The 15,597-nt window shown below is 40.3% G+C and overlaps 1 protein-coding gene across 1 annotated transcript in view; it reads left to right on the top strand.

The window, feature by feature from the left end:
* LOC133414443 (paired box protein Pax-7-like) overlaps nucleotides 1-15,597 on the top strand; it is a 43,755-nt gene that overhangs the window by 7,732 nt on the left and 20,426 nt on the right. Inside the window, exon 5 of the mRNA XM_061699835.1 lies at nucleotides 12,522-12,721. Coding sequence (XP_061555819.1) covers nucleotides 12,522-12,721 — 200 coding nt within the window. The remainder of the gene's footprint in view (nucleotides 1-12,521; nucleotides 12,722-15,597) is intronic.

Genomic DNA, 15,597 nt, shown 5'->3' with positions numbered 1-15,597 from the left:
GCAGGAGGCAGGGTACACCCTGAACTGGTTGCCAGCCAATCGCAGGGCACATACAAACAAACAACCATTCGCACGCACAGTCACACCTACGGGCAATTTAGAGTCTTCAATTAATGCATGTTTTTTGGAATGTGGGATGAAACCGGAGTGCCCGGAGAAAACCCACGCAGGCACGGGGAGAACATGCAAACTCCACACAGGCGGGGCCGGGGATTGAACCCGGGTCCTCAGCGCTGTGAGGCTGACGCTCTAACCAGTCGGCCACCGTAAACACATTCAGTAATATGAAATTTATATTCACACATAGCTACTCACAATTTCTACTGTAAAACCTTACCTTAGTAATAGTGGAACGCACTTTTGGCAATGACATTTTTGTCGGCGTGATCTGAATGCTAAGTGATCCCATTTTTTATATATTAAAAAAATGTATATTTTTTAAAAATCTCCACCACACTAGCAACGCAGCTTCACTTCTGCATTCAGCGGTTGCCATTATATTTTAGGGGTTACTTTCTGCTTGAGAGTGCATGAGAGAGAGAGAGAGAGAGAGAGAGAGAGAGAGAGAAAAGAAAAGAAAAGAAAAGAAAAGAAAAGAAAAGAAAAGAAAAGAGACTTTTGCATGCGTATGAACTGAAACGAAAGGTTTGGTCAATTATCGTAAAGCGCCCCGCACCGAGTTATGTTACTTAGCTGTACTAAATCATTCACAATCACCACATTTTTATTTTTAACCGTCCCAAACCAGTCTATGAAACTTAATGTTTGACCAGATAGCTAAACTGTTTAATTAGTTTTACCCGTCTTTGTGACTTTTTGTAGTGACGGATGAAGTTCGATGTCGTTGTTGTTGTGTCTTGAATGTGCGAGTTTCAAAACATGAAGGTTGCCATCCTCTTTTTTACAGACTTCATCGACAACATAATCATTGAATCCAAATTGTATTATATTTGGAGCTCCTTCCATTGTTATTAATACAGGTGGCTACGTCGCACTGGCAAGTTCGCAACAATGCTGATTGGGTTGACAGGTTGGCACGAATGCCACCCCCACAAAACATTTCTTTCTTTCAAAAAAAAGGCAAACTGCCTGAATTAAAAGGCAGATTTCCAACTCTAAACAAGATGACTTGTCAAGTCATGTAGTACAAGTCAAAGTCAAGTCAAGTCTTTCTGAAGTATTTGGCAAGCAAGTCGCGAGTCATAAAACTGGCAGCTTGAGTCGGCTCAAATCAAGTCATTTGACTCGAATCCCCTGGTGTGTGTATGTATGTGTGTATATGTACATATTCTTGCCCAAATGTTACCTGGTATTGGCTCCAGCTCACCTGCGATTCCAAAGAGGACCAGTGCAAAAGGAAATGGATGGATGGATCAATTAAACACAATATAATTCATTTATTGAAAATGGAAGGGTTTTAAATGTATGACCTTCTCCCACGAATCAAAACGGAGCATTCTCATTTTTGTAAAGGCATCATTTTTTTATTTCATTTTTTTAAATGTAACTTCTGTATTGAGTGTCCTTAGGTTTATGCAGGTGTCCCTCGCGTGTGTGTGTTGCGTTAGTACGTGTCGGGCTTGAGAGGACGACTACTTGAGCACGAAGGCAGACAGAGATTAGCAAGTACAGCGGTGGCCGTCTACACTGACAGTCTAGCGGCCGTCGTGTTGCAGCTATTGATAGCACATTTCCCCGGGCATCTGCGCTTCCTCTACTCCATATGCTCTCTGTCGCAGCTATTCTTTTGGATTGGAATTGTGGGGGAACCCAAATGTTGGCTGGAGATAACACAATCGTCATAGGCTCCATCCTGGGCTGTGCGTCAGTGTATTGAACTCGGATTAACCTCCCCTTTCCCCCCTTGCTGTCTCACACCAAAGAAACAGGGACATTTAAATAAACACACACAAACATGCATGCACGCACGATGCTTTTTTGCTTTCACAATTCTGAAATGTGTTTGGATTTTTCAACAGAACCGCCCACATTGCACAATTACCTGAAAAACTATTTTCAAGAAATGTCATGATCACTTTAATGAGACCTCATCTCTGTTGACCCAATTCCATTTAAAAGGCTCATCTGTCATATATTTCAGGATATTTGTTACATGGAAAAAAATGCATTACATTGTTTCATTCCCCTTGCCAAACTTTGCTATACACTCAGATAAACTTCATTTCATCAGACATTATATCTATATAAACATATGTACGATTTGTGACGTTCCAAAGTTAACTATCCATAATTTTAAACAGGATTGGGATCGTGTTTGGAAAAATCTTTGTCAAAAGAAATCAAAATCCATTGAGACCATAAATTGAAACATTCATAGAAACCTCTATTGGTGCACGGAACATTGGTAGGGTGTTTTCAGTGCTCCACCTATGAAATTACACTGAAATAGGGACACTATTTGGCAGATTGGGTGGGACGAAATATCGATATCGTCATCTCATGACATCTTATGATACATGATCAATACAATCGGAGCAAAAATACATTTTTCGTTGTCTCACTAATTTCTTTCTTTTTCAATAGGCTGCATTAGCCCAGTTACTTTTTTATTTTTTTTATTTTTACACACACACACACAAAAAAAGATAATTGGAAGCCAGCTTTTGAGGGACAAATATATCATAACGTATCGTACGTGGGTTGGTTCCAGTATTGCTCTATCGTAAATCCATTGCTACTGACATTTCAAAAACATTCTATCGAGTTACTTTGCGATACCCCTCTTTGGCATGTGAGGAATTCGCATTAAATATTTTGACATGTCTTTAAAATGTAACTGTTTATAAATCGATTTTTTGGACACTGTGTGCAGAACAACTGAATTGAGTACAAACCAACAGCGATCAGGCTGAGCCACTTGTTGACAGTCTTTCATTGTCGTCCTGATTTGGATTTATTTGGGGTGCATGTTAGAAAACAAATATTTATAAATGGGAGCCGCTGAGCTTGGGGGAAGAGGGGGCGTATAGGAGAATCCACTCCTGGAATGGGCTGTTCACAAGCGATCCCATAATCCTCCTTTCATTTCGCCGACAAATGCCATGAATCTTGTCCGGCGACCCGATGAGAGGCTGATCGGGCAACAAAAGGGGAGCAGTGAACAAAGAGCTAACAGGCAAAGTGGACTTGAGGGGTGTCACCGGCCTCGGGGATCCCATTAACAGCCTGCAGCACAATGGCAATGAGCGAAATCACACAACAATATAGCAAGACCAAGTGGATGAAAAGTTAACACTTTGCTCGGTCATTAATTGAGCCCTCGATGAGTCTTGCGTTGAACTCCCAGAGAGCAGAGCTCAAGTGTGACGCGTCGCCGCTCTTGTTTTAATGCATGTCGTCACATCACTGTAGTTGTTCTTCTCCTACAGGACATTGTTTTACATCTCTTGAAATATTCACTCCGTGCCGGAAGTTAAACTCGATGTTGGGTTATTTAAAGATGTTTTAATGGTGAACACTTCAAAGAGGTGACTTGACTTGGATGTCAGCTTCAAATGTAGCAGGGAGGAATTCACTTTCATCCACTGAAATTACCTTCAGTGAGCCCGCTAGACAACATTCAGGAACATTTCTCTTCCTTACTGTTTTGCAGTAGCTGCAGGACAGGAGATATAAAATGGACTTCCTCGCCCAAAAAATCATTTCAGTCTTTTCATCATTGTCTGCTAAATGTATTTCCTTTTTCATGAAAAGGTTTCTACACCGTGTCTTGAATTATTGCTGGAAAAGATCCTCACGTGAACTTTTTTTGTTTTAATTACCTTTTTACGCAGCAACCGTGTTGATGTAGTCAAAGAACACAAACATACCGCACTTAGCAGGGTTCCACCAAACATGCAAAGAGGTAAATGCTAAATGGACTGCAATTATATAGCGCTTTATCTACACCATCACAGTGCCCAAAGCGCTTTGGAAAGCCTCACATTCACCCACTCACACACACACATTCATACACCAATGGGCGGCTGCTGCCACGCAAGGCGCTGCCGGGCCCACTGGGAGCCAATTAGGGTTCAGTGTCTTGCCCAAGGACACTTCCACTTGCGGACAGTCGTAGCTGGGATTTGAACCGGTGAGCCTTCGGACACTGCACGGGCCAAGGAGGAAGCCATTACTTAAGGGATTTATTTTCACAATATTAATCATCCGTCATGAAAGTAGTCATCTTTTTTTTTTCTTTCTTCTTCTTATAATGAATACAAAAACACACACTGGGCATTTGAATAGAGTTGCCACCTTTTTCAATTATCTTTTTTCAAGTCAATCAAATTCATTGACATTCCAGACATGCAAACGTTTTTGGGGGAAGTAGAATTATTATTATTATTATATATACATATATATATATATATATGAAGCATACTATACTGTACTTATGAAGGACACCTTTTTGACAGGTGTGTTTGGGTGGAACCATCAACGGTTAGATTGCTCGATGGCCAAGATGACACACATTTTGTCCATTCCAACTTTTGGCGGGTTGTATTTTGTGTGTGCTTCAGATTTCGGGGGTCGGTGGGGGAGTTGATTCAAGAAAAGGAAACAATGTGAAGCAAATACTTGAGGCACGCAGGCTGACAGTTTATAAAGTGGCAAGCATTGTGGCCCGAAGGCAGACGCATGAATACCTCTGAAAAGACTCCCTCACATTGACACGATTGAAGTAGACAACAGTAAAACGCTGAAAGGAAAGCTTAGACTGTGTGCTGCCAAGCTGATCAGCATTTCTAATGCTCCCACTTGGAATTAATGTACATCTGCAGTAGGAGGGCTCGCTGTGTCCACTCGCTACACTTTGTATTGTTTGCCTGCGAGTACACACGTCCCAGGCTTGCATTGCGAGCAGCTCGAGGCCTGACACAATCAGGGGAAAGTCTGAGACAGAACCTGAGCTTAACTTTGATTCGCTCGAGGAGAGACTGTTGTAGCATTGCGATGACGGACAGGTGAGTAATTTGATGGCACCTGTTGTGTAATAACAAAACCATTTTCATCAACATGCAATGACTCCTGTGAAAAAAATGGAGATGAAATAGTAATCATTCTAATAATTAGAGGTGCCATGATTAAATTCATTAATCGACAACTAATGGATTATCAAATGACTCATTTACAATTTTTAAATATGGATTATCAAATGACTCATTTACAATTTTTGATCATCCATTAATCGTGTAGAGAACTTGTTTAACTTAAAATTCTCAGAATCCTCGGAATTTCAGCCTCTCAAGAGTATATACGAATAATTATCCACCCATTCATCCATTTTCTGAGCCGCTTCTCCTCACTCGCGTGCTGGAGCCCATCCCAGCTACCATCGGGCAGGAGGCGGGGTACAACCTGAACTGGTTGCCAGCCAATCGCAGGGCACATAGGAACAAACAACCATTCGCACTCACAGTCACGCCTACGGGCAATTTAGAGTCGTCAATCAACCTGCCATGCATGTCTTTGGAGGAAACCCGGAGTGCCCGGAGAAACGCTGGAACATATTAATAGCATTTCCATTGTTTTCAATGGGGAAACGTGATTTGAGATACGAGTGCTTTGCGTTACGAGCATGGTCACAGAACAAATTCAACTCCTATCCCAAGGCACCACTGTATATCTAAAACCAAATTTCACACAGGGCTGAAGCGCTGATAGAACGTGCTGTATCATGGAAACTTCAAAACACCCAACCACGCATGCAGGCAGGCACTCACGCACATGAGGAAAACTGTCAGTATCGTTTACGGTATGTCTCACTTTATTTTGAATAATAGCATAATTTCATATAGCAGCTTTCAATAATACTGTACTAACCCGATTTATTCCAAATCTAATTAACTTTAATATAGAGCTCGTCAATGAAATAAACACACATCATTTACATTTACAGTATATTGTAAATTACTGTTGAAAAACTGGATAGCAGCTGGTGAGATCAATTGTCACTGTTGTACCTGCGCCATGTTAACGATCGCTCTGTGATTGACAGCTGATTGTCCAGGCTGTCGTCCGCCTTTTCCGCCTAAATAGGCTGGCGTAGACTCCAGCTCTTGTCATGACGCTCTTACAAAATGGACAAATGCTGAATTTCAAACGTGCTGTATGTACACTAACGGTCTGAAAAATTCTGCCTGGCCTTGAATCCTTTTTTTCATTTGGCCAAAATACTCATGGCCTACCTATCAATTGCAAAGAAACACATCAGTGAGCGCATCCCGAAGCGTTTTAGCCAGCAGGCACATATCAGTGAATTCTCAATTCCCGATCTCTCACTTGAAATGATTCTATTTTTCTTAAACACGGTCCGTTATTGCCTCCTTTAAGCCTCCGGGCTGTGTCAAGCATATCTTCAGAGGGCCTCTTCTTATCATATTTGCTCACAGCTCTAATACATATCACTGTTTATTAATAGTCGGCATTTTTTATTTTATTTTTTTTGTTTACGGCTATTTTTTTTAATCTACTAAATAAAGACGTGAGCATGCAAGAGTCCAAGGAGGAAAGGAGATCAAGACTTTGCATTTACGAGCAGTTTGCTAAGACATAATGCCCACAACAAGCCAGCATCTTTGTGTGGGCCGGATTTAGTTCAATGCCACTTAAATATAATATACAGTATATCCTTAGTGCGCATAGTTTGCCTTTGCACACATATTTTAAGGAAACTTAATGTGTCGTTGGTGCTGTTGTGTGAGTGAGGCCATAAAAGTTGTGATTTTAAAAATATTTTTTACCCTCCCAACATAATGCAGTGCAAAGTTCCTAAATCTGTTGGCACGTATCACTGTAAATCTGCACAGTGCTGCTTACGATACACTTTTGCTTCATGTGTCGGGTCTAAATCGAGGCGCACTGACACAAAGGCAGGAACAATGGTGAAGTGAAACAATGAGAGCGACGTGGCACAGGTTTTGTTGATGGAGAGACTTTTGGTGCCAAGTGGAGGGTTGCTTTGTCTGAATAAATTACAACACTTTGCCCTCAATTGAAAGCTTAAAATTTGGAAGTCAAATATCAATATTGCACAGTGGGAAAAAAATTGAAAAAAAAACTACATTTGAATCAGACATCTAAAGCTGTTGGTGTTGGCCATTGTGACACATCTAAACAGTAAATGTACGTACATAAGATACAGTAATGACATCCGTTCCATATATAGGTATGCAAGGAACCATATTTGGTAACATCAGTTTGAGTCAAAATGGACACCTCCTCCCCTCTGAGCTAATAGAAGCACCTAAGTTTTCCCTACCAATCAGTGAGAAAAAAGCAATAATAGTCCTGACTTACTTGACTTGATCAATATCCACAGGCCCACACACTCTCTTGGCGACATTCTTTGATGCCATCTTGCTATTGTCTCTTAGGTCTTCTACATTTGTTTAGCGCCTTCAATCATGCACAAGAGTCAAGACCAAAGTTGTGAGGAGTCTCGGGTCTGGCGTTCAGCTGATGTGACCAAAGAGATTCAGCTTTCTCTGCATAACGGTCTGCAGTGTGTTTGGCTTTGTGCTATCAGTCGTGTTCACTCTCTGCCTAAACTCACAGGTTGAAACCATCTGATGTTGAGTAACGGTCTGTAGGATTTCATTTCGAAGGCATTGAGTGTGTTGATGTCTGTTGTTTGGGGGGGGGGGGGGGGTAGCGTCCGAGTCTTGCAGTCATGCAGTAAGATGCTGAATACGCGTATCCTTAGTACTGTAATTTTGGATCCTAGTGTTCCATAGTGTGTTGAAATCTGACAGAGCACCACACGCTTTTCCTATCCTGAGCTGGATTTCTTTGCTGCCAATGATGATAATGAAATCATGAATGAATAATGAATATCAAAATTATGACTGAGAGATGCACATTTCACCTGTTAAACAATAATACAAAAAAATACTTTTGACACAGCTAGCCCTTGACTATTCTCAACTGCAATTATGTCCAATTAAAGTTACATTTCGATTTCATGTAATTCGTTGTCATCACCTGACCCCGTGCTTACTTAAAGATGCCCTCGGTCACCATTGAGTCGGTAGGTAGTCAAGAGTTTGCCTGGGTCCTGCCGAGTGTTTGCTTGAGGCCTTTATGGCCGACAACCCCCTGAGGTGCCTCTACTATTAATACTGAAAGCTTGGGGGACACTTGACGGGTCTCTTTTTAAGTGGAGGCCGTGGCAACTGACGCCCGAGAGGCGTCCCAAAAACTCCCAGAACCGTGACAGCTTGGCTCCACTTCATTATGTCCCCATCTATTAGCTGGCCTCCGACCCAGTCTTGTCATGGATCTTCAAACAAGAACCCCAAAGCGTTAAAAGGAGGCTGACTTGACATTCCATCTCGCAATATTGCAACAGCTGGTGCATGTGACCATAATAGAAGACCATCTTTTTAGAGGGTTTCTGTGATTCACGTAAATACTGTACAGTCAATAGAAATGACAATATAAAAAATGTTGGGGGTTATCTGGGACGAGCACATTGATGTCATTTTTGATGGGCTATGAAAATAATTATCAAGTAAGTCATTTCAAAATGAAATATACATTGTTGCATATGCTGCAATGCCGCAGGATAGCGGTCCCCAACGACCAGGCCGTCACCAGTCCGTGGGCCATTTGGTACCCGGCTACACAGAGAGACGGAACAAAAAGATTTTATGAAACACCAGAGGCTAAAAGACATTTTAAAAAGCAGGTGCTTCCACTTGCTCATCTTGGTCACATAATACGATATGAGCCCGCAAGCTGGCAAAAATGACTAAAAAGCGTCTTTGGGAGCTTTTATGCAAAAGGGGGAAAAAGGCCAACTGATGAGACAGAAGAAGAACCAACAACTTCCAAGAAAAAGAAAGCTGCATCTAGAAGACAATAGCAACAGTCCTACTTAAAATACAGCTTTCAGGTGTTTGTCACGCACCGAGCCCGCTCAGCGTAATATGTCGCGGCAGGCTCGCAAATGAGGCAATTGAAGCCTTCAAAACTGCTTCGGCACAGGGAGTTGTTTCTGCATTACAATCAAGGCAGAATATCAGGAGATTGGCATAGAAGCATGGAATGACTTGCTTCTAGTTCCGAAGTCCATTCTTTGCGAAGCAGGATTTTCTGCAATGACGTCGACCAAAAACAAAATTACAGAGTAGACCGGACATACGGTAGCACACTTCAGTTGTCATTGTCTCCTATTACCCCAAGATGGGAGTGGAATTCCCACAAATTACAACAACAATTTTTAAATATTTGTTTCTATCTCAGTCCATCAAAATACTGCTTTATGTGAAACCAACCCCTGGTGCAAAATATGGTTGGACACCAGGGAAAACCTTGTTAGTGTTGAGTTGGAAGAAAACACACTTACACTTGAGATATAAAATGACAGCTACAACCACATGGTTTGTCTCCTGCAGTTAGAATGGGCAGCTTGTGTGAAGGCCACAGAATCAAGAATACACATTATTGCATTTGTATTGCAAAAATATGATGAGAGACAATCATTCACAAGAATAACGAGCATTTGCAGAAATCAAAATGTACACTAACCAGCGTTAGTGTACATACACAACAACATTTTAACTACTTGCCCAATTTAATAATATCCAACACAAGAGTTGTATATCTAATATAATTGGCTGCTTTACAAAGATAATTCTGTTCAGTTTTGATTGAGAGGTATTAATCAATCATAAAAACAATTTCTTCTCATTATGCCTAAAAGCAGCACTGTTGATCAGCGAAGTCAACCTCAAAGAACAAACACAACAATATTATTACTTTGTTAAATATTATTTGTTAAACTTTTTTGTTGTTGCAAGACACCATCTTTCAGCACTTTCCATACAAGGAAAGATTAACAAAAAAAAAAAAAACAAGCTGTTGCCACAGAGGAGCAGAGCACTCTTTCTGTCTTAGTATTCATTCTTTCTGCATCTCAATTACATAACTCCAAATTAATTGGGTGATGTTAACTCTAACAGCAAAATTGAATAATGTTATTATTACTAGGTAATCAGAGTGTGCCATTTTAGAAAAAAAAAACAATGATTAAATGGCCTTGGTTGGAATTTGCCGCTCTAAATGAATTAGATTTGCTCGTTTTTCCACTGCAAGTTTTTGTCGCTTCACACAATGGCAAGGATTTGAATAAAATGAACGCTATACTAATTATATTCTCGCTGCGACAAATCAGTGTGGTTGTTCATACCATTGTTATTCTACTGCAGCATATTTGCAACGTGTGTGTGAAACTGCATAGCGCTTCCTAATAAGACCTCGCATAGGTTGAACCTGTCTATCGGCTCTGAGCGTCATTCTCACGATAATCTCTGTTTCCTATTATGATTTGAAAAGAGACCCCCTCCTAACCCCCCATCCACAAGGCTATCAAACGTTATGCTGAGGAGCCATAGTTTTTCTACTCAACGTGACAATGGAGTGTGTAATAGCAAATGATACCAAACAGATCACCTTCCAAACGGATCAGCTTCATGTTTTGTCAGAATTGCCGCCTGGGCACTCCAATGAGTATCATGGCAAACATGTACCAGGAAAATGATAGTGGTCGATGTGCTTGTTTTATTATTATTATTATTATTATTGTTTTTATTATGGCGGCACGGTGGGCGACTGGTTAAGAGCGTCAGCCTCACAGTTCTGAGGACCCGTGTTCAATCCCCGGTCCCGCCTGTGTGGAGTTTGCATGTTCTCCCCGTGCCTGCATGGGTTTTCTCCGGGCACGCCGGTTTCCTCCCACATCCCAAAAACATGGATTAATTGGAGACTTTAAATTGCCTGTAGGTGTGAATGTGAGTGCGAATGGTTGTTTGTTTGTATGTGCCCTGCGATTGGCTGGCAACCACTTCATGGTGTACCCCGCCTCCTGCCTGATGATAGCTGCGATAGGCTCCAGCTCGCCCTCGACCCTAGTGAGGAGAAGCGGCTCAGAAAATGGATGGATGGATGGATGGATGTTTTTATTGTTACTGTCAAGTAATGTTTTTTTTCTTCAATTAATCACCTTTTTGCGACATTCAACATGCAGCATGTATATCTTGGAGAAAATGTACAATATGTATTTTACAGTCCCGAACACGATCCTGCAAAGTTCACTGAGAAGCACCCCCTGAAAGTTAGAAAATGTAGCTCCCGACACCACTTTCACCACTAGACATGCAATTGGGTGGACGTTTATCATAACAGGCCTCAAATTAGACAGGAATTCCAGCATTTCCATCAGCAGCATCCATTTTGGACAGATTCTAGGGCTTGTCCTTTGAAGAACTCCACTAGGTAACTTTCCCAAACCAGCCCAAAGGTTCCTAGACCATTGGGCGAGGCAAAATTGCAAAACCTTTGCGCCTACATGTCTAATGCTAGCGGAGCATGGCGACAAAGTTTGATGTTTAATATTGAAGCTTCCCCATAAAAAAGACGCTTGAAGGCCCATTCATCGCTGTTTGCAGCTTGAATTATTATCAGTTTATGTTCTAATTTGTTCTCCAACAACAATATACTGGTCACATTACACTTCAGCATTTTGTTAGGTGGAAGCTGTGGGGCAGAATCAAATTTCAATAAAAAAAAAAAAAAAGCATACCACAGCCCCACTCCCAATGTTGTTTCCACAGAGCCGAGAATAGGATAGGGCGACACAGAGACAGACAGACAGACACATTCAAAACTACTCCAAGAAAGTCCTATGGAGATGTTTATTTTAGATACATTAATTTCACAATCACGTCATAGCTCTGTAATAAATATAAAACATATTTATTTATTTTTTTTGCTTACTTGACAGTCCACTGGAAGAGTGAAGGGTTTTATTGTTGTATTGTTTTTATTGATTTATTTGTGGTCTTCATTCCCATACTTGTTGCGTCATATTTGGTTCTGTCATATTTGGTTCATTATGGATTAACAGCAAAAAAAACTTCCAGCTCAAGCAGATACACACATAGTCCTCAAGGTGAAAGTCTAAGAAATGGATTGAAATCTTTCATCTCAAATCTCTAGTTTCTAAATTATTTAGTATTTTATTATTTCTTGGAACATGCACATTTCTGTTTCAGATTAATTTTCATTAATACATTTATTTTGGGCATATTCTTACGCAACCTGACATTGCATTCTGTTTTGAGCTGTGAAATTTAGATTTCTATCCTTTTGTAACCTTCCGCCAAAAGTCAGAGATGATGCATAAAAGGGGGATGAGAACACAGAGCCAGGAAGAACACCAAATGAAACGTGGGATGGCTGGGATGTGAATGTTTAAGTTAAATGGAATGACAACAACCAGAGTGTCATTTCAAGCACTTTTGGGGCGCATCTGAGATTCAACTGAGTCTCTCAATGAGAATACTATGGGAGGCGGCTTTTCAATCGAGGAGGAGGATGTAAATCTAAAATCATGTACAGCATGTACAGTACATATGAAGAATCAAATCATTATCTCATCTGACATTTTCTCGAGCAAATTTGCAAATGAAGACATGAGAGCACAAAGTGACCACGAGTGCGGCTTGTTTGAACAGGCAGTCGAATGGATGAAGTGTCAGATGTGGAGTCGGAGCCTGATCTTCCCCTCAAGAGGAAGCAGCGCAGGAGTCGCACCACGTTTACAGCCGAGCAGCTGGAAGAACTGGAGAAGGCTTTCGAAAGAACCCACTACCCTGATATTTACACAAGGGAGGAGCTGGCCCAGATGACCAAACTCACTGAGGCACGGGTGCAGGTAATACACCGACCGATGCTTACTTGTCGTTGGTCATGACTGGCCTTGAGCCCCCACTTGCTGGATGTCCATGATACATGCTAATTAATTTACAGTAATGTTATTTGAAGACTGTAATTTGCCCATAGGGTTAGCACTTGTGTTTGCTAAAGTTGATGTAGAGTAAAGTCAATATTTTGATATTTTTTTTGATATTTTCAATATTTTACATTTTCATAAAAGCCAGGGTCCGGCGACACGCTCTCAAGCTGGCTCAGTCCCCCTCGCAGCCACCAATGGCTGCTCTGGAAGTGGCTGTGAGGAAGACAGAAACAAAATGATCCAGCGCACTCGCCTGCTCTTTATTTTTTGTTGTTGTACAATTTCCCACAATAATCATGTCACTTAACACTCACACCTGATCACTGCTTAGCGATGTCTTGGTAAGAGAAGCGATTTGTTCACAGGGAGCAAGGTATGCTAAGCTCAGTGAGCTGGAGAAGCAACAACTTGCAACGAGGCGAGTTTAACTGGGCATGACGATTTAGTGGAAGATGCTCGCCTCCAGTAAAACAGTAATGGGTTGTTCAGTACCAGTTTACTTAAAAAGTACCAGACCGTGAGCTGCACTTCATAAAAGCCATGAGCACAGGGGCACTCATGCACGTCATTTGCAAACTGAATTCACTAGCGAGTCTCGTCTACAAACACCATCAAATTCGTTCTAACTAGCGATGTTTGGAAATACAGTATTACATTAGCTAGTTTAAAAAAAACTAAAATGTTACCTTAAGTATGTGCGGACCCGTAGTCGCATACACATCTTGCTCGAGTTATGTGTGGATGCTTTCTCTCCAGGGTACCCCAGCTCCGCTTTTCTTTTCTTTCTCTGGAAACCATATCCCATAGACTCAGAATGTGCGTCTGCAACAAATCTCCAGGTTGCGCAAATATGGTTTTATCATTGTCTTTCATAGTTTCGAGGCATACCGTAAATTCTTGTGTATAATGCGCATCCATGTAAAATACGCACCCCCAAAGTTGACCTCAAAATTCTGGAAAACCCTTCTACCTATGTATAATACATTTTTACAATGCATGATTTTGCTTCTACCCATATGATCAAGACATTAAGTATTATCTGTATTTTGTTAGTTTTTTTCAAATAATTATTCTGAAGTTAAGCACTTTATTTGAACACGTAATACTTTATTTTTATTTACTGGCTCTTATTTTGAAAATCACAGCCCTACTTTTATTTAGTAAATGAGAAAACACACAGTTGTGCTCATATGCTTGATTACCCAGGCAGAATTTGTAAGATGGGTACAATTATTTCAAGAAAACATGAAGGACCAGACGAAACACATTTAATTTTAATTACACTGTCAAGCAATTCAGAAAAGCATTATCATTAAATGAAACATAAGCATGAAGAAATTAATGATTGTTGTTGCTCAGTCATCATTCGTATAAAAAAAAAAAAAAAAAATATTTCACAAATTCTTCCTGGGTATCTAAACTTCTGTACATATATGCAGTCATATGTCCCCGTCATATTGGAATGAAAGTGTCGGGGTCACCTTTTTCATAACCTCTAGGTGGCGGTGGCATATTGGCATGAAAGTGTACAGCTTTTTCATAACCTCTACATGGCGGCATACATTTATAAAATGCGAAAGTTTTTTTTTTCTTTTTCATTTCCCCCTATACCTATGTATAATGCGCACTATTGACCTTTGACATTTTTTTAGGAAAGAAATGCGCATTATACATGAGAAACTACGGTAACTTTTTGCGTTGATCAATTTATGTGGTCAACTTAGCCGTTTCTCTTTCCCGGCCCTAGTCCTCGCAAAAGTTTAGCTGGAATAGGCTTCAGTTACCCATGACCCGAATGAGGACAAGCACTATAAATAATGGATGGATGATGTAGTTACTGTCTCGTTCATTATACACTATTACTGTCTCCAAATTAAAATGCATCATATAACTTCTGTGTTACCTTTGTGGTGCTTTCATCAAAACAACCACAGAATTGTAATTACTTTAAATTAACTTTAATACACAAATGACCTTGAGCAAGACAACAATACCAAACCTCCAAAGAATAAATAAGCCAACTTATACTTTTGTACCTTTTACAAAATCAAACAAAAACTTTGTTTTTATAGCCACAGGTTAAAATAAAATTTCAAAGTCATTTGCTGAAAAAAACGTCCTTCTTAGATGCACTTTGTATTTTTTCTGTTCGAATGTTGGCCCTAAAAACAAATAAATGAACAAAACAAAAATTAATAACATGTACTTGTCAGGCATAAGTGGTATAGAAGGGAATGGAAGGATGTGCTACATAATAAACTAGCCCACATCATAATCGTAAAAATAAAATGCACACACAGTGATTGACATCACAACCAATCAGTAGTGATGTTATAATGATCAACATGTCTCTTGTCCAATGACTGAAAAGTGTACATGTTCAGAGAAGATACAATTGCTACATTGGTAAAATGAGTAGTGATGTGCATTACTGGGTAAACTATAACCATTAATGGCTAACATTACTGCATTACAGCAAAAAGTGACTTGCAACATTTGTAACGCATAAAATCCATGACAACATACACCATAATGTTTGTGCAAATGGATTAATGAAGTATATGTTCCTTGAAGAGAGAAAGCTGCTTGCGGAAACAAATAAGGGTTTGGTATTGCTGACCCACGACTGTGACTTTGACAGGGGGAGAGAGATGGCAGGACATGACACAGGGTAAGAGGTCAACATTATATTATACACTAAAGAAGAGGATTTTAGATGGACACTGTGTAATGAAGACGGTAGGTCAACCCTACAGTTATATAAGAAAAAGAAGTCAGGAAGTGAGATAAATATA

This window comes from Phycodurus eques, chromosome 1, assembly GCF_024500275.1.
Source record: "Phycodurus eques isolate BA_2022a chromosome 1, UOR_Pequ_1.1, whole genome shotgun sequence".
Taxonomy (NCBI): domain Eukaryota; kingdom Metazoa; phylum Chordata; class Actinopteri; order Syngnathiformes; family Syngnathidae; genus Phycodurus; species Phycodurus eques.
This window is presented reverse-complemented; position numbering and strand designations above follow the sequence as displayed.